The sequence below is a fragment of the Gekko japonicus genome, unplaced genomic scaffold (assembly GCF_001447785.1).
Source record: "Gekko japonicus isolate JY-2015 unplaced genomic scaffold, Gekko_japonicus_V1.1 scaffold1623, whole genome shotgun sequence".
NCBI classification, from domain to species: Eukaryota; Metazoa; Chordata; class Lepidosauria; order Squamata; family Gekkonidae; genus Gekko; species Gekko japonicus.
Window position 1 is genome coordinate 243,084 of NW_015163139.1, and position 18,656 is coordinate 261,739.

General features: G+C 41.3%; 1 protein-coding gene across 3 annotated transcripts in view; it reads left to right on the plus strand.

Moving 5' to 3' along the window:
- The first annotated feature begins 111 nt into the window (after positions 1 to 111).
- The window catches only part of ABHD17B (abhydrolase domain containing 17B), a 23,664-nt gene continuing 5,119 nt past the window's right edge, over positions 112 to 18,656 (plus strand). Inside the window, exons 1-3 of one of the 3 annotated variants that reach the window (XM_015406975.1) lie at positions 112 to 495; positions 7,366 to 7,449; positions 13,922 to 14,396. In XM_015406975.1, the coding sequence (XP_015262461.1) occupies positions 13,930 to 14,396 (467 nt within the window). In that variant the 5' untranslated portion in view covers positions 112 to 495; positions 7,366 to 7,449; positions 13,922 to 13,929. Of the gene's footprint in view, positions 496 to 805; positions 856 to 7,365; positions 7,450 to 13,921; positions 14,397 to 18,656 lie in introns of those variants that run through there. The other 2 variants (XM_015406974.1, XM_015406977.1) reach the window with 2 other exon arrangements.

Consider the following 18,656-nt stretch of genomic DNA (forward strand, 5'->3'; position numbering starts at 1 on the left):
AACCGAGCATTCTCCAGGATTATTGGTGGCTGCAGTGAGCAAAGGGTGTCCCCGGATTGGTGGGTTTCTCAAGAGCGGCCGGTCAGTGAGGCAGAAGCCCCGCCTCTTCGCCTCCCTCGGTTGCTTTCTGTCGCCCTGGCTCTCTCTTCACGAATCCAGTTGCTCGGGTGTACGGGCGGTCTGGCAGGAGGCAGGCCGGGGCGGCCGGCCACAGTCGCACGACCTCGCCCTTCGTCGTTGTCGGGCTTCTTGCCTCGTTCTCGGTCCGTTTTCGGAGCTTGCCGCGAGTGGAGCGTTCTTCCGCCGTTGCCACAGGCACCGGCCAAGGCGGTTGCCCAGCGCAAAGCGACTGCTGCCCAAGCATTCGAGCGGCCGTTTGCGAGGCGTGAGAGGGAAGCCCTTGTGTGCGTTCCTTCTGTGAGCGAGAAAGCGGGCCGCCGCCGCCGCCCGACCAGGCAGTTGGCCGCGCGCTCTTCAAGGAGCGCAGGGTAAGAGGTGAGTGAGCGGGACCGTCTCCTCCTTGGCCGGCGACGAAGTGGTGGCTCTTGACAGAGCAGTCCTTGCTTGTAGAGGGCTGGGCCTGAGGCGGGACGGAGGGAACCTGCGCCGGTCTCTCCTCTGTGGAACGGAGGGAGCTGGAGTAGGATTCGGATCCCGCCGGCTCCTACCTGGAGCCGCCCTGAGCAAGCTCGTCCTTCAGGGATAGGCGGCCTTGGGCTTCGGTGCGCGCGCATCCTTCTCTCCTTTCCTCCTCCCCCCTCCCTTTTTTTAATTGAGACCCTCGAGTTCAGCCCTCTGCAGTATGCGAGCCTCGCCTTGCTGATTCTCGACGGCCTAGTCTCGGCGACCAGCAAGGTAAGGGAGAGCCCGTCCCTCCTCGAAGGCGGGTAGAGGGGCTGGCTGGCTGGCTCACTGGTCGAGGGGGTTGGGCGGTGTGGTACCACTGCAATAGATGAGACCGGTTGGGTTTGTGCAGGGATACTCAGATCAGTGGTAACGACTGCGCTCATCTCGCACGCTTTGGAAAGCGGCGAAGGAAGGTGGGGGGTGGATCGGGTGATCTACGATGAGGAAAGGGTGCTACGGTAGAAACGTTCCTCGCCAAGGGAGGAGGACGTTACAGTGCAATCAGTACCTCATTTGTATGTGAGGGAGCTATTTCTCCTGGGTATAAAAGCGTACTGTTCCGAGGGAATAGGCGAAGCCAAGCAGCGCAGGCTTTATTTTTAAACAAAGCTGCTCTCTCTTTCTCCCCACCCCTTTCCCCTTCGCCACCGTATCCGTTTCTAGCCCTGTTGAATACTGAGCCTTGTAGAAAGTGTAAACAAAATTTTGGCTTAGAATTGTTTTGTAGGGTGGGACACTTGTAAATAATTGCTTCTAGCTTGCCTGACTTGTCAGTTAAATGAGTAGGAAAACATTGTGTTTCTGGTTGAGTTTCCAAAGCTTATCCTAAGCTTCAGTCTTGTGATTGTGGGAAGAGGTACCAGTTTGAGATGGTGAAATATGCACAATGCAGGATTTCAGTAGCTATGAATGGGCAGCTTGTTGTGATTTTTTTTTCTTTTTCTACAGAAAATGCTATATTGTGGTGGTTTGGCATGTGTAAATATTGACACAATCTGATTCAGGTTACAGGTTGAGACTCATCGCTGCTCTTTTTGCTTGTTAGTAACTTTTCCTTTTAAACATAAATTTATTTGGAATGGACCAATTGCTGATATAATGCTCAGCTTGATGCTTTGGAAAGCATATCATAAACATTGTCTAATACTATTTGCAGTTAATTTGTCCAGGGTCATACTGCTCAGTATTTTTTAAAATACAGTCTTTAGCTTATGAAGAAACAGAAAAGCGAACTCACTCATTTTCCTCTGTAGATTTGAAGATACTAGTTTAAACTACATGATGCAGTGATTTAGCATTTGCATCCATGGCTTGTCAACTGAGTAATTTTTTTAAAATCCCTGACTTGTGTGCATGCTCATATTCGGGTGTACTCCATTGTAATTAGCTGGCTTCAGTGAATCCTGGTCATGTGATACATGACTTTATGGTGGTTGGGAGCCACTGGTCTGGAAAGGACTTCATGTAGTTTTCTAGAGAATTTGAATGTCCACAGAAGGCACATCTCCAAGTCTGACAAAATTACGATATAATCCTATGGACATTTGCAGTGTCTTGATATGCATACTTTAATTAAAGCAAAACTTCTAATTTGTATCTCTTGCTTTGAAACTGCCTTAAGTCTTCATTTAGGATGTCCCCACCAGCTCCTGTAGTCAATCTGTGGTCTCTGGGCTCCAGCTGTCCATTTGTTGATTGTTAGTGACTTTCAAAAGAAACCTGTTTAAGGAAACAGTGTTGTCTGTAATTAACCAATATGGATATTAATATTTATTGAGTAGACAACTTAATGAGAATCTCCATGTGGCAAATTCTGCTGCAAGATTATTTTCCTTGGATGTAATGAAGGATATGTTTTCCATTGGTGTCTTTAATATGTATGAAAAAAATACAGCATCAGAAAATCTTCTCATGTGTATTCTGCAAATGTTATTTAGTAGGGAAAATTTTCGTTTTAACTGGTCATAAGGTAAAATGTCATGAGAACCCCTAGTGTAACTGAGGTAAAACTGAGGTAAAACAAAGACTGATGTGTTCATTTATGGAACTTTGTGTAAAATGTGGCTTTCCTTAGCACATACTGCCTTGTAATTCTACTGGTATTAAGCAATACAGGTGTAAAGAACATTACTGCAGTTGAGTGATATCAGTTGGGAAAGAAGTGTCACTTTTTCCTCAATGAGTGATCTTGTTCAGTATCCTGTTACCATACTGGTTCTGAAATTAATGGAAGAGTACAGAGAGAAGTGTTGGTTCCCAAAGCTGCTTATAGTAGACCTCCCACTTTGAAAAAACTGCTATGTCATTTGCATTGGGTGGCATTAGGTTGGTGAGGACCACTTTCTCACTGTCATCCTATTTCCCACCTTAGTCTGTGTATACTTACTATGTCTCCGGAACTCCACTTGTCATTTTTAATCCTTCAGTTTGCTATTAGGCCTTAGGAAGAGGGACACAGCAGAATGAAGTGAAGCATAAACGCAGTTTGCATTCTTCTTATTTAAAAGTTGTACTTACTAGAACCATTTTATGTATACATTGCTATTAGCTGGCATCCTTTATAGTGACTGGAAGTCTGCCTGTGTAGAATAATCTGGAAAAGAGTTTGCATATTCTCTGAATCTAAATATCCACTGAAGACACATCTCCAACTTCAGTATAATCTTATAGATACTTATTTGCTCATTAAAATACACTTCAGATGCACAAAACTGTGTTGGAAAACTGACCTATGAAATATTCCCTTACTCCTTTCTCCTGCAATAGAAAATACAATAATTAGTTACTTTAGTTAGTTTATTCAATTTATATCCCACCCTACCCTGCAAGTGGACTCAGAGCAGTTTACAACATTTATAAAACAATAAATAATAACCTGACACTAAATAATTCAGAAAACCTCAACAATTCAAGTTGGCAGCATAAGAATGGCATTAGATTTTAGTCATAAAGGCAGCTTCAGTTGTTCTACTTCACTGGTTACAGGATTGTTGGCGTGATCAAAACTAAGATTGCTATTCATAATACCACCACAATGATAAGAACATAAATAGAGGCTGTTTCATCGAACCAGTAGTCCATTGTACTGTTTCACACAGTGGCCAACCAGTTGCCCTGGAGGGCCAAACAAATCGCATAGAAGTTGTGGTCCTCTCCTACTGGTGTCTTCCAGTTCTGGTGTTCAGAGGTTTGCTGCATCTGTGTATGAAGGCTCCCTTCAGTCATCATGGCTGCCACTGATGGTCCTCTCCTCCAAGAATTTGTCCATTTGAAGCCATCACTGTGTCCCCTGGCAGTGAATTCCACCCTTGTCTATCATGAACCTGTTTCCCAGCAACTTAACGAGGGGGGGGGGGGAGGACTGTGCTATGTAGGTTTGGCACATGTCACCCGTGGGGGGGGGGGATCTTGATTCCTACAGTAATCTGTTAGTCTAGGTTTTGTGGTGTCTGAGTACCTGTCAGGCTGATTGGAAACAAATTCTACAGGTTATATTTGAATAAAAGTATGGATTAGGTATAATGTTGCATATCCCTAATTAAAATGTCTTAACTTTTATATAATGGTTCTGCTAATGTGATCCATTATGCCATTTGCCCTTTTTTACAACAGGATCATATCCTGGTCTGTTTAGGTTATGATATGTTAGAAGTTTCAGAGGTGTTTTCATAGTAATGTGGTTTAGTGTAAGCTTTCTAAGTTCTTGAGCCCTGGTGCTGCTAGACTCCTCCTCCCCCACGTTGCACTTATGAGATATTGGAATTAAAATATAACCAGATCTTTCTAATCCCTATTGAAGCCAAGCAGCAACTCTTCCTGAGTTGTGAGCGAGCGATTTGGCTACTGCATAAAATTAGTTTGCTCTGGAGCCATCCTTCCTGAGCTAAGACAAAAAAAACCATGTGAGCCGGAGGCTAAAAAACTGTGAGCTAGCTCAAACTAACTCAGCTTAGGGGGAACACTGGCTGCATAAGGAGTCCTGAGTATCAGAGACCAAGGGCCAAGTCATTGAAATAAGGAAAAATCATGCAACCTTCGGTCCGCAAGTGTGCCACTACCACAGTGACACATTTCGTGAAAACATTGGCTGGGCTGAATGGCAAGGCAGTGTGTTGGAAAATGTGGGAACCTTGCCTAAAGTGAAGGTACTTCCTGTCAGGAGGGTCAATGGAGACAGGGAAGTAAGCATCTCTCAGATCTAAATGGCAAACCACATGTCTTTGGAAAGGAATTTCAGAATTGACAATAAAGAGACCATTCTGAACTTCCTCACAACCAAAAACTCATTTAATGATCTTAAATCCAAAATAGGCCTTTAGCCACCATCTTGTTTTTTTTCCACAAGGAAAAAATGGGAATATAAACCTTGAGTAATGAGACCCACAGGAACCTCCTCCACCACTCCCTTGCACAATAATTCAGACAACTGAGGAGTCAGCTCAGGGAATGGGTTATCATAAGCCATAGAACCAGGGATAAGAGGTAGAGAAGAACAGAATTCTAACTTATAACCATGTGCAACAATTGATAAAATCCAGTTATCCGTACATATAGAATTCTACTGTACAAAACATTCAGCTAAACATTCAGTAAAACACAACCCACCACTGGGTTCCAAGGTCAATAGTCAAAATTTTGAGGCCTGTTGTTGTTGTTGCCCAGTGTCCTTCTTGTGGATCACCCCTGCGTCTGCCATCTGAAGGGCTCTGGTACTGACACATAGGAGGATACATGTAAGGTTGTGGAGCCTGGGGCCTATGGGGTTTGTAGAAGGCAAGAGTAAAGGGTTGTTGCCTTGGAGTATAATGCTGTGTCTGCTGTGGGGACACAGAGAACGAGCTGTTTGCTTGCTCTTTATATCAGACAAGAATTCATCAGTATTCTGTGTGATGAGCAATGTATACTCGAATGGCAGTTCGTCAACTCTGGCCTGGATATCCAAAGGAAAAGTTGGTGTTATGCAACCAAGAGTGGCATAGGGTGCTGGCAGACACCTTTGGAGTTCTTACCAGCACTTATTTGCTGTTTAGAAAGACAGCACACTTCAGTTTGAATCACCTTAGTGAGGCCCTTAGTCTCCTTCTGGAAGCATGTCTATGTATTTATCCAAGCTCTGCCATAAAAACAGCTGGTATCGCCCCATTATGGTCTCATAATTTTCGATTCTAAAATTCAAGGCTGATGAGGAGTAGACAAAAATGTGTGAGCCAGAGGCTAAAAAACTGTGAGCTAGCTCACACTAACTCATCTTAGGGGGAACACTGCTCATGACCTGAGGCTAGATGTGGGGGTGAAGTCCTTGGAACAGGTGGAATTGGAACAGTTACAGGTAAGTGCAGCCTTGTTTTCGGAACAGTTACAGGTAAGTGCAACCTTGTTTTCCTTGGAGCTACATACTGCACTTCAGGCATCTATGCCTCCCCAGTGAAGACCTGCTGCCTGATTTGAAAACAGCTTAGCAGTTTAGTTATTCCATTTTCATGTATAACATATATTGCATCTTTATGGATTTTAGCTTGGCAGGATCACTTTGTTGTATACGATTCTGTTTGAAAAGGTGTGTAGTTCCTTCCAGGTATTGGCCATCTTTGGATCTGATGAACTATGATTTGCATCTTTTCATTCCAGGAGAGTCTCTGAGGTTCTCTGCCTGTTACCTTATCCTATGTGGACAGTGAACTATTAATAACTTTCAGTATAGGGAAGATCAGTTAGTAACTCACCTAAGTAGTTTAATCTTGGCAGGTTTTCTTAGGGTGCAAGGAACAGCAATGTAAAACCTAAAGCCACACAACTTGCACAAAGTTCTTTTCTTTAGTACTTCAGCTTTTTCAAAAGCATATTTAGAATTTGAACTGTTTTAACAGTTTTCAGTGAGCTTTTATAGTGGTTAAAATATAGGCTAGGATGGAGCCATGATTGTTGTGGGTACAAAATGGGGGGGGGGATCTACATTGCACTGATGTCTGATCCTTGGAGAAGGATAGAAGTTTAATTTCTTTTACAGCCAGTAGGAGTTTTATTTTTAAAGTAGTTTACTTTATGTGGTAAGCTGATGTTAACTTTTATCATCAACACAGGGGTGACCATTTAGGAAAAATGCATTTTATCAGCAGTTTTACTTGCATTATAAAGTGATTAGATGGACATAGCCATTTTTCTGAAATAATCTAATCTTCCCCTGCAAAACATAACTTTGTTCTTGACACATCATTTTAGAGGATCATTCCTGGATTGTGTTGGGTTAGATCCAAAGGTGCTCTTGTGCAAGCAGAATGACTTCTGCTTATGCAGTGTGTGCAGGGGTGATTTCTAGGGTACTTCCCACTCAAAATGGAGCCCCGATCTTGCTGCATCCTCCAGTGTTACCAAGATCGCTCTAACCCTTGGGAGAAACTTTTAGATGGCAGTCCTATTTTAGTTCAATATACCATTGAGAGGGAAAAAATCACTTCTATTCTTTGCCTAGTGCAACTTACTTGAATAGAAGCATGTTAGCTACTTGAGTCCTGGTGTTCATGTGCAGTCTTTTTAGTTGCGGTGCAGACATTTCCTTTGTACTTTTATGCAAAAAATTCTTTTGAGCCATCTTGTTTTTCGTGGAGCTGTTGCCCTGTGTCCTGCTATTTGCACACCAGAAGTGTGGCTTCCCATCCTTTATTTATGTTTTGAACTTTGGGGTTATGGAACACAAACTGAATTAAATAACAAGATAAGGTTATTGTATTTCTTTTTCAGAATAGTATATTAGAATACTGAATGTTATACATGGAATATTGGATTGTTTGGCTGACATGCACTGCTTCCACCTCAAAAGAGAAGGTAAAAATGCTGTTAAGTGACCTCTACACTCTGAATGGAGAGTCTCAAATTTATCTTGACTTATTTATTGTTTTACAACTAGTCTTTAAAGCTAGTCTCAGTGAGGTTGATAAAAGGGAACACAGGCTGTGGCAAATAAAATGCAAGTATGTGATCATGCAGGCAAAAAGGAAATATGAGGAGCATATAACAAAAAACAAAAAGACCAACAATAAAACTTTCTTCAAATACATTAGAAGCAGGAAACCAGCCAGGGAGGCAGTGGGGCCCTTGGATGACCAAGGGGTAAAAGGAGTACTGAAGGATGATATGGAAATGGCTGAGAAGCTGAATGCATTTTTTGCCTCTTTCTTCACTGTGGAAGATGAGAAGTGCTTGCCCACTCCAGAACAGCTGGTTTCAGAAGGGGTGCTGAAAGACCTGAGTCAGATAGGGGGGGCGAGAGAGGAGGTCCTACAACTGATAGACAACTTAAAAACTGATAAATCACCAGCCCCGGATGGCATACATCCGAGACTTCTGAAAGAATTCAGATGTAAACTTGCGGATCTTCTGACAAAAATATGTAATCTTTCATTAAAATCTGCCACCATTCCTGAAGACTGGAAGATAGCTAATGTCACCCCCATCTTTAAAAAGGGTTCCAGAGGAGATCCGGGAAATTACAGGCCAGTCAGTCTGACGTCGATACCGGGTAAATTGGTGGAAACCATTATTAAGGAAAGAATTAGTAGGCACATAGATGAACAAAACCTATTGAGGCAGACTCAACATGGGTTCTGTAAGGGAAGATCTTGTCTCACTAACCTATTAGTGTTCTTTGAGGGGGTGAACAAACATGTGGACAAGGGGGATCCAATAGATATTGTTTACCTTGACTTCCAGAAAGCTTTTGATAAAGTTCCTCATCAAAGGCTCCTAAGTAAGCTCAAAAATCATGGGATAAAAGGACAAGTCCTTTTATGGATCAAAAACTGGCTAATTAATAGAAAACAGAGAGTGAGTATAAATGGGCAATTTTCTCAGTGGAGGGTGGTAAGCAGTGGGGTACCGCAGGGATCAGTACTTGGTCCACTGCTTTTTAACTTGTTCATTAATGATTTGGAGATGGGAGTAAGCAGTGAAGTGGCTAAATTTGCGGATGATACAAAGTTGTTCAAGGTGGTGAAAACCAGTGAGGATTGTGAGGCACTCCAAAGGGATCTGTCAAAGATGGGCGAGTGGGCGTCAACATGGCAAATGGGGTTCAATGTGGCCAAGTGCAAGGTGATGCACATTGGAGCCAAAAATCCTAAATATAAATACACATTGATGGGGTCTGAACTGGCAGAGACTGAGCAAGAGAGAGATCTTGGAGTTGTAGTGGATAACTCACTGAAAATGTCGAGACAGTGTGTGACTGCAATAAAGAAGGCCAATGCTATGCTGGGGATTATTAGGAAGGGTATTGAAAACAGATCAGCCAATATAATAATGCCCCTATATAAATCAATGGTGAGACCTCATTTGGAATACTGTGTGCAGTTCTGGGCACCACACCTTAAAAAGGATATTATAGCTTTGGAAAAAGTGCAGAAAAGGGCAACTCGAATGATAAAAGGGTTGGAACACTTTCCCTATGAGGAAAGGTTAAAGCGCTTAGGGCTCTTTAGCTTGGAGAAAAGACGACTGAGGGGTGACATGATCGAGGTTTATAAGATTATGCATGGGAAAGAGCAGGTAAAGAAAGAGGTACTTTTCTCCCTTTCTCACAATACAAGAACTCGTGGGCACTCCATGAAACTGCAGAGCGGTCGGGTTAGAACGGATAAAAGGAAGTACTTCTTCACCCAAAGAGTGATTAACACATGGAATTCACTGCCACAGGAAGTGGTGGGTGCTACAAGCATGGACGGCTTCAAAAGGGAATTAGATAAGCATATGGAGCAGAGGTCCATCAGTGGCTATTAGCCACAAGGTATAGCTAGGGGCTCTGGGGCAAGTGATGCTCTGTCTTCTTGGTGCTTGGGGGGGGGGTCAACAGTGGGAGGGCTTCTAATGTCCTGGCCCCACTGCTGGACCTCCTGATGGCACTGGTATTTCTGGCCACTGTGTGACACAGAGTGTTGGACTGGATGGGCCTTTGGCCTGATCCAACATTGGCGTCTCTTATGTTCTTATGTTCTTAAAAAGGGAAGACATTGAGACCTTTTTTTCTTGATCCATTGACATGAACAAATATGAAGAGATGCATTATTCTATTGGGAAGAAAGCCTTATAGGGAAGTAACATTGAATAACTAGCTGGTTATTGATCTGCTGAATGAAAATGCTGCCTTGAATAAGAGCATCTCAACATTTAACCATAATGAAAACCTTGCTTATGAGTATCAGATGATAATATTTGAAGATTTTTTTTAAAAAAATGTGCTGAGCTACTGGATGCTGCTATTGGTTGAAAAGAGATGGCATGTAGGTATGCAAGCCAGGGTTATATATGTACCCTCTCTTTTCTGCCCCAGTGGGGACCCCAAGCAACTAATGTCATTCTCCTCTCCTCCATTTTTATCCTCACTACAACCTTGAGAGGGAGGTTTCTATGGCACAGTGGGGATTTGAACCTGGATCTCCCAGATTCAAGCCTAACACTTTATCCACTATATTATACTGACCTGAGGGGAAACTACTGACCCTTCCCTAATGTATTGAATACTCTTGGTAAGGGCTGAGGGTATCCAAAATCTCCAAGTGCCTTTTGCTTGTTCCAGGGGGCATTTGATTGAGATTCGAAGTGTTTTAATGAAAATCTACATTTTTGTGATGGTGTTGTGGAGAAATGGCTTTGCTCCTAGATACTTTAAAAGTATTTTATGTTTCTTATATTTTATCTTATATTGTATACCACCTTTTTGTACCAGATCTGTTTCCTCAAACTCAGGTTTTCCCATAAAATGTATGTATTTTTCAGCATAAGTTGTGCATGAATAAATCAGTATGCCTGATTGGTATCAGCTATGCTTTGTTTAAAGGATTAAGTGATCCTGTGTGAAGGGAAATAAAAACTAGAAAAGGATGATATGGGTGGTGAGGTGGCCTGAGGGACTTGTTTTTAGGATGGTTAAATACACAAAAAAGGGAAAAGCCCAGTAGCACCTTTAAGACTAACCTTTTGAGAAACACAGCTGTCTTCAGCAGAATTACAATTAATTTTGTTAGTCTTAAAGGTGCTACTGGGCTTTTTACTATTTTGCAGCAACGGACTAACACGACTAACTCCTCTGGATCTATGACAAAAAAGTGAAACACCTGGATCAGAGGTTGTGACAGCAGGGTATCAGGCAAGGTGACAAGACAAAGCCAAAATGGAACTCTGCTTCAGTTCAAAAGTTGGAGCAGAAGATTAGGAATCTTTACCGGACACAGCAAGGACCTGGAGAGCAAGAATCCTTGTAGCAGGGAGCTGTCCAGGGCAAAACACAAGCTGGTTTTGTAAGAGATATTAAACAGATAAAAGATTAACCTCAGTTGGAGGATAATAGAAGGAGATGCTGCTGCTGCTTTAACTCAGTAGTCCTATTTAAGACCCTGATCTTGCCAAGACCTAGAGAGTTGTGTCTCCCTCCTGCATGTACCTGGAGCATGAAAAGCCTCAGGCTGCCATGCACGTACCTCTCTGCCTGGTTCAGGCATCAGCTCTGCCTCCTTTGGTCTTGGGGGAGACTGGGAGGAATGAGAGATGGAAGGCTCCTGATCTGCCCTATCTCTATCAGTGGAATGGGAGCTGGCTGTAGTAGCCAGGATAAGGGGGTCTTTCCCTGGAAATTCTGGAATTCCTCTGCCATTGAGGATAGACTGAGGAGGGTTCTGACACTTACTTTTTGGCCATCATTCTCCCTTAGACTATCCGTATTACAATGCTAAAGGCACAGCAGAAGCAATGACAGGCATATTTTTCCTTTTCATGCTTTCTTAAAAATAAAGATTAATGCCCTGTGTCAGATTAACTGCCTAGCCCACAGTTCCCCACCTTCCAAACCTTTCCTTCGCCATTTTTTCTTGCCTATATATCTATATGTGTGTGCGCGTATATATTAATGTGTGTGTGTGTACACAGACCTTTTCTAGCTCTACATGAGGCTTTACCCCAGTCCTTACCCTTGATTCTTTTTAAAGCCTGGTCTACATATGCAGCAGTATGACGTGGTAAATGAGGTATTGCTGAGGTGGTAGAATGGGTTGTACCACTTCAGACTGCAAGTGGGGGATTACTTTTTTCAGTCTCCACTGTGAGTAGAAAGCTAGTGTGGCCTCATTTGGAATAGTGTGTACAGTAATAATCACTGTATTTCAAAAAAAGACATTGCAGATCCGAAAAAAGTACAGAGGAGGATGACCAAGATTATGAGGGAATTGGAGCACCTTCCCTATGAGGAAAAGCTGAAGAGTCTGGGCCTTTTAGTTTAGAAAAGAGACAACTTAAGGGGGGGACATGATAGAGGTTTATAAAGTTATGTGTGGGATGGGGAGAGAGCAGACAAAGAGAAATTTTTCTCCCTCCCAAAATACTAGAACTTGAGGGCATCCAATGAAGCTGATGGGCCCTAGATTCAGGACAAAGAAAATACTTCTTTACACAGAGAGTGATTAGAATCACTGCTAGATGATGTGGTGATGGCCACAGGAATAAACAGCTTTAAAAGAGAATTAGATAAACCTGTCCTCCATGAATCTATCAGTGGCACTAAACCCCTGAATCCCAGAACCAGGAGGCAACATCATGGGAAGATCTCAGTCTCTATACCCTGTTGTTGGCCCTCCAGAGGATCTGGTTGGCTAGTGTGTGAGACAGAGTTGTCGAACTCATTTGTTACAACAGCTGGATCTGACATAAATGTCACTTTGTCGATCCAGGCCATGTGTGCCATAAAATGTAATGCCAGATATGGGAGATATGAAAAGGACACAGGCAATGCTCCCTCTAAGCTGTGGAGTCTTGTGAGCAAAAATTCTACTTTGGGAGCTACTGGCATTAAAGATATAAGTGAGCAATTTGGCTGCTGCATAAATTAGTTTGCTCTGGAGCCATCCTTCCTGAGCTAGGACAAAAATGTGTGAGCCGGAGGCTAAAAAACTGTGAGCTAGCTCACACTAACTCAGCTTAGAGAGAATACAGGACACAGGCAAACCCAATTAACGATATCATTTTTACTCAAAATACAAACATGCTTTAAATATTAACACTCTTACAGTATTTCTTTAAAGTATCTCCCTGATGCACACCCTGCCACTTCCACTGCCTATTACTCATTAGCACTGGGACAGGATACAGGGACATAATGCATGGCCTCTATCATCTGGCAGTAAAGGTAATGACCAGTTGCTTGCGGGCTAGATAAGAGCCCTGGACGGGCCAGTTCCAACCCATTGGCCGTACTGTTGTTCTGATCCAGCAGGGCTCTTCTTATGTAGTGTAATGTGAACAGCTAGATCTGTTCATTTTCAATAGCACAGCAATTTAAATTTCTGCCTGATGTAAACTCTACATCACCAGTGTTTCTTGGGGTCTAGCACTGAATGTGAATATCTTCGAACAATCTCTGTATAGACTTGCTGTTTCTTGGGCAATTTGTTGCAGCTTTGTGTAAAGCAAATTATAAATATCACAAATTTCATGAGTATATAAACCTGAGCCTTTCATATGCTTTTTTGAAGTCAGTGCTAATATACTATGTACATAGTTTGAAAGATCAATCTGGAGGTAATACATTTTTAAAATATAAAGCTATTTGGTATTTCAGCATTGTGAAAAAAATTCTGAGATGTAACAAATTAAAAATGGCACTGCCGACTATTTATAAAGGTACTACATTTCTACTGATAAAGATGGACATTGTATTATCTGTCCTATGTTTTAATCACAGGGGGAGGTATTGTGCTTTTAACTTGTGGTTTTAATTTTTTTTAATGTCATTTTGTAAAGCTTTTTAAAACTTTCCGCTGCCTTGGTGGCCCTGATGGGGCAGAAAGGCAGGGTTACAAATATTGTAAATAAATATAAATATGCCAAATCAACTTTTGATCAAATCAGTTTTAATATATATTTATAGGTGCTTAAATGACACTTTTGTTACTGTCCATGGCGTTTTCTTGGCAAAGATACTGGAGTGGGTTGCCATTTCCTTCTCCAGTGGATCGCGTTTTGTCTGAGTTCTCCGCTGTGGCCTGTCAGTCCTGAGTGGCCCTCCATGGTATAGCCCACAACCCCATCAAACCACGCAAGCCCCCTCGTCATGACAAGGCAGCGATCCATGAGATCATGAAGAGTTGGACTCAACTGTGTGACTGAACAACTAATAACACTTTGTTTAGGCATTAAAATCCAGAACGCTTATAAGTTGTACAAAAATGTATGTAATCCTTATTCTGAAACCCATGTTAAAAGAATGTTTGTGGGAATTCTTCCAGTAGCTGATTTTTTTTCCTTCTTGTTTCAGATTAGAAGATGAATAATCTTTCATTTAGTGAACTCTGCTGCCTATTCTGCTGTCCACCATGTCCAGGCAAAATTGCTTCCAAACTGGCATTTTTACCCCCAGATCCCACATATACATTGATGTGTGATGAAAGTGGGAGTCGCTGGACTCTACATCTTTCTGATCGTGCAGACTGGCAATACTCTTCTAGAGAAAAAGATGCCATTGAATGTTTCATGACTAGAACCAGCAAAGGTAACAGGATTGCCTGTATGTTCGTGCGTTGTTCTCCTAACGCCAAGTATACCTTGCTTTTCTCACATGGAAATGCTGTTGACTTAGGTCAGATGAGCAGCTTTTACATAGGACTTGGTTCACGGATTAATTGCAACATATTTTCATATGATTATTCTGGATATGGAGCAAGTTCTGGAAAACCAACAGAGAAGAATCTGTATGCTGACATCGATGCTGCTTGGGTAGCTCTTAGGACAAGGTAAATAGACACAACTTATTGTAGAATATTTACACTAAATTTGGAAAGTTTTTTTTCCTTAGAAATTATCAATTTAATTTTGTAAGTGTTCTCCCCTGTACCCCCAAGGCAGAGAAAAGAAATCACTACTGATTCAAATTAGTATGGCAAGCAAAATTAGTAATTTGTTCTTATGGCAATAGTTATCAAAGTGAATAGGTTAATTACTGATTTTATTCTGTAAAATCACTAATTCAGCAGCTAGGAGAGCCAAATTAGTAGTTTAAGACTGCTGTCTTACTTGGAGGCGAGTTTAACACACTGGGATTTAACATGCACAATACTGTACCATGAGACTTCCTGTTGAAATTATTTAGTTATGTTGAGTCATATGTTCAGGAGAAGACACACTGCAGTCCTGGAAGGTTGTTGGTAAAAAGAGATTAGGGATTGAATGTTGCCACACATTAGAAAATGCCTTCATATGTAAAGCCATCAAATACATGAGTTCCTACTTTGTTTTGTCTCTGATGTGCATAGTTGTTCATGTGCAGGGACCTTTTTAAAATGGGAGAAACTGTTTTGAACCTGTGAAGCAGCCTCTGCATTGCCAAAAGACAGCCAGTGTACTCCATCTGGTTTGAAGCGAAATGGTTACTAAATATAAGGTTTCTTGCTTCCTTTTCTTCTGTTTTGTTAATTTCTCTATACCCAAATATGCCCACCTTCTACTACCTTTTCTCTGCTGTCCTGATGCCTTCCATTTTAATTGGAAGTTATTGTGGCTGCTTCTCACTTCAAGACTGGAAGAGGCAGTTGTGCCCAGGTAGTTTTTCTTGCCAATGAATGAGCATCACATTGATGATGGCTGTATTTGCATCTCTCAAAGCTCCATTTAAAATGAATGTTAGCTCAGAGTCTGACAACTCTAAGAGAGGGATGCTTTTCATGAAACAGTTAAGAAAAGCTGTTCTTGAAGTGGCTTTTTGGCCCTTACTTAAAGGAGACACATATTTAGGTTAGCAGAGGCTAGTCTCTGTGCTAACATGTAAAGTTAATTTCTGCATTCATCATCAGCAGTTGAATTATTAAGACCTTTTTGTTTCCAAGTATTTATCCTGTACAGTATTTCAACATAATTGTAGGTGCTTGGTTTAGTTCTCCAGTGTCCACTTTTTCCACTTAATGGAAAAATTCTTAACTCTTGCTTATATTCAGATTAATCAATGAAAACCGAATCAGTGTTTTATCTTGTTTCTAGAAATCTGCATACAGTTATGCATTTTATGATGTTTTGTTAAGGTTTGTGGATCTTTTTGTATTAAAATGTGGGCCAGAAATTGGATGTGAGGAGATTGGAAAATATAGCAGCATAGCAGAAGTCATGAAATGTATCCTATGGATTTGTTAACTTCACTGAGTACAAAATCACCCTCACACATGGATGCATACAAACGTTCCTGGAAGTTGTACTCAGTTATTATTTTATTCATGGTGTATTTAGTGCAACCTGTTCCAGACACTTAAAGACTTACTTTAATAATAATGAAAGCCAGTTTTTTTTATTGTTGTGAGTAATAAATGTACGAATAGCAGATAAATGGGATTAGCAAAATGATGGTTTTGCTAGAAGCAAGTCCAATTATAGTATGGTTTTGTTTCTGTTTTTTCCTGGCATTAGTAAGGGGAATCTGTAACTGAGAATGAAATACAAATAGACAGAGGAAGTTCAGTTTTATAAGTTCTCAAGGATAGCTTTAGTGTAAAATGAGTTAGAAAACTAGAATGACACAGATATAACTGAAGAGCTGCAGTATTGACAATAGCTACTTGTATAGCTCAAAAATTACAAGACTTTGGAGGGGGGAGCCTTGTTACTACCTTGCTTTTTCCAACAGTCCATTTGTCTATTCCTTCAAGGTCTTCCTTCCTACTAAGATAACCTGTCTCTAAGGATAGTTTGTACCGAGAATGATCCATGTATTACCTGGTCTCTCTGTAAGAATGTAGCTAGTAGACAGAAGAAAATAAGGACTCTGTGCTCTAAGATTGCTTTCTAAGCATTTATATTTAATTTAATTTTCTTCTTGCTTGAATTATATTACAGGTGTGGGAGGAGGTAAGGGGGATTGAAGCATTTGTAGTAGAACTGTCCTGTACATCAAAGGTATTGTAGAGGTGTGACATTTCTAGAAATGTTTACAATCTGAGAAGAAGAAAAGTTAAAAATAGCACAAATTCTGCAGCAGACAAAAGAAACTGTATTATTTGGAGGGACATAGTCATACAATTATGATAGGAATATTTGGATATAGAAATTATTGTGTATAAAAATAAAATTCACAGAAGTGACTTATAATAATGTCTATAAAAATCTTCATAGAATAAACTTTTGAGGAAGAAACACCTTGTCTTCAATAAGATTTCACTCATTCCAAAAGAGAATATTTCATTGGATTTTTTTCCAGTGCTCCCCAAATTTCTAATTTTTCAGTAGGAAAATTTAAAAAAACGTTCTGTGGGAAATCCCCTCCCTATTTTTCTGTTTTCTCAGGCTTTCATGGGTGTAAAAAGGAAAAAAAATTGTAACAGCTAAAGACTTTAAATCATATTCATAACAGAAGTCAGTTTCTGAAAAATTGCCCTATACATAATTATTTCAAAATACTGGTCACAAACTCTTTGGGCATTGTGAATGTAGGTAAGGGCACATGTATATTGGCTGTACCAGCTTATCTTTATAGCCAGCTGATGTTTGGTTTGGTATATAAATGCTTGTTAGATAAAGACACAAGCAGCAAGGCTTGTGTATCCTTAGTGGTTTTGGTGGCCTGAACTTCTTATAGGCAGCAGCCATCTTCATCAGGGGCAGGATAAACTGTTTACTTACCAAATGTTTACCACCAGTCAGCCATAAGCTGTCTTCTAATAAGGTGTCTTATGTTTTATTAATGTTCCAACTGGTTTTATCTTGTCTTTGTTTTATGGCTTTTGTACATCGCCCAGGGCCCTGCTGTGGCAGGGATTGGGTGATTCATAAATACAATAAATAAATAATAAATAAAGTTATATTAAATAAATAAGTAGATTCAAAATTAGCTTATTGCCTTTGTCAAAGAAGATCCTGTGCCATTTGGTCTCTGTCTCACTGTTTTTTCTTATCAGTCATAGGCTAGGATACAAAGGTATATTTAGATGTCCTGGTAGTTGTGCGTACGTAGTAGAATTTTCCTCTCTGAATGGTAGAATGGGGGGGAAAGGTTTTACTCTGTTTCAAAAGTAGCTCCTCTTATGGCATTAAGTGTCTGGGAAAACAAGTATCAATTCCTCTTGGGCATTTGGACAAACTTGTGTGGTTCTTTGGGTACTGACCCACTAGCCTGCCTCTTCTTCCTGCTGCATGTAAAGTAACTGAACATGCCCTGTCTGTTTTTTAAAAAACCACTTTGTTGGGGGTTTAAATAGTTTTGCTGCTAAATTCAAAAAGGAATGTGGGCACTGGGTGAGTGAGCAGTGTATCTGCTGGCTTTTATACTGTATGCTATTTTTGAGTTCAGCAATTAATTAATGCTTATAATTCATGATTTCTTAATCCTGCTCTGTTGACTCAAAAAGTCAAATTATTTTTCAGTTTTCTTCATGTGAATTGAACCAGTAATTTTTTAGTTACAAGCCATCTCATTTTCTCATACTGAAGTTCCCAGTGTGTAATGCATGTAACTGTAACACTTATTTCTGCATCAGTTTTATGTGGATGGTGAAAAATAATCAAATTGACAACATAGTAGCTAAAGTGAGTGAAGCAAAAAGTCACAAAAAACTGAAAAGGGCATACATATATCTATATATCTAATAGCAAAGGCACCCCCTGTGTGCAGATATCTAAATCCGCACATTGGGGGCACCTGGGAGGCAGGGAGATTTTTCTGCACACTTGGGGCACTCCCCAGGTGTGCACAAAAATTTAAAAAGTTGAAAAAAGGGGGGCGATATTTAAATCCCCCCCAAAAGTAAAAGAGCCTTCCCTGCGCATGCGCAGGGAACGCTCTTGGAACTGCAGCGGGCTGGTGGTTGAAAGCCACTCAGGCCTCGCCGCAGGGGGAGGGGGAGGGAGGAGGAGATCAGCAGCAGCGGAGGAGGAGGAGACCGCCGGAGCTGTGGGAAAGGGGAAGAAGATCGGCGAGGCCCGGTGGCTGCAAGCTGCTTGGGCCTTGCTGCCAGAGCCGGGGGTGGGGGAGAGACTGGCGAGGCCCGGCGTCTACAAGCCACTCGGGCCTCGCT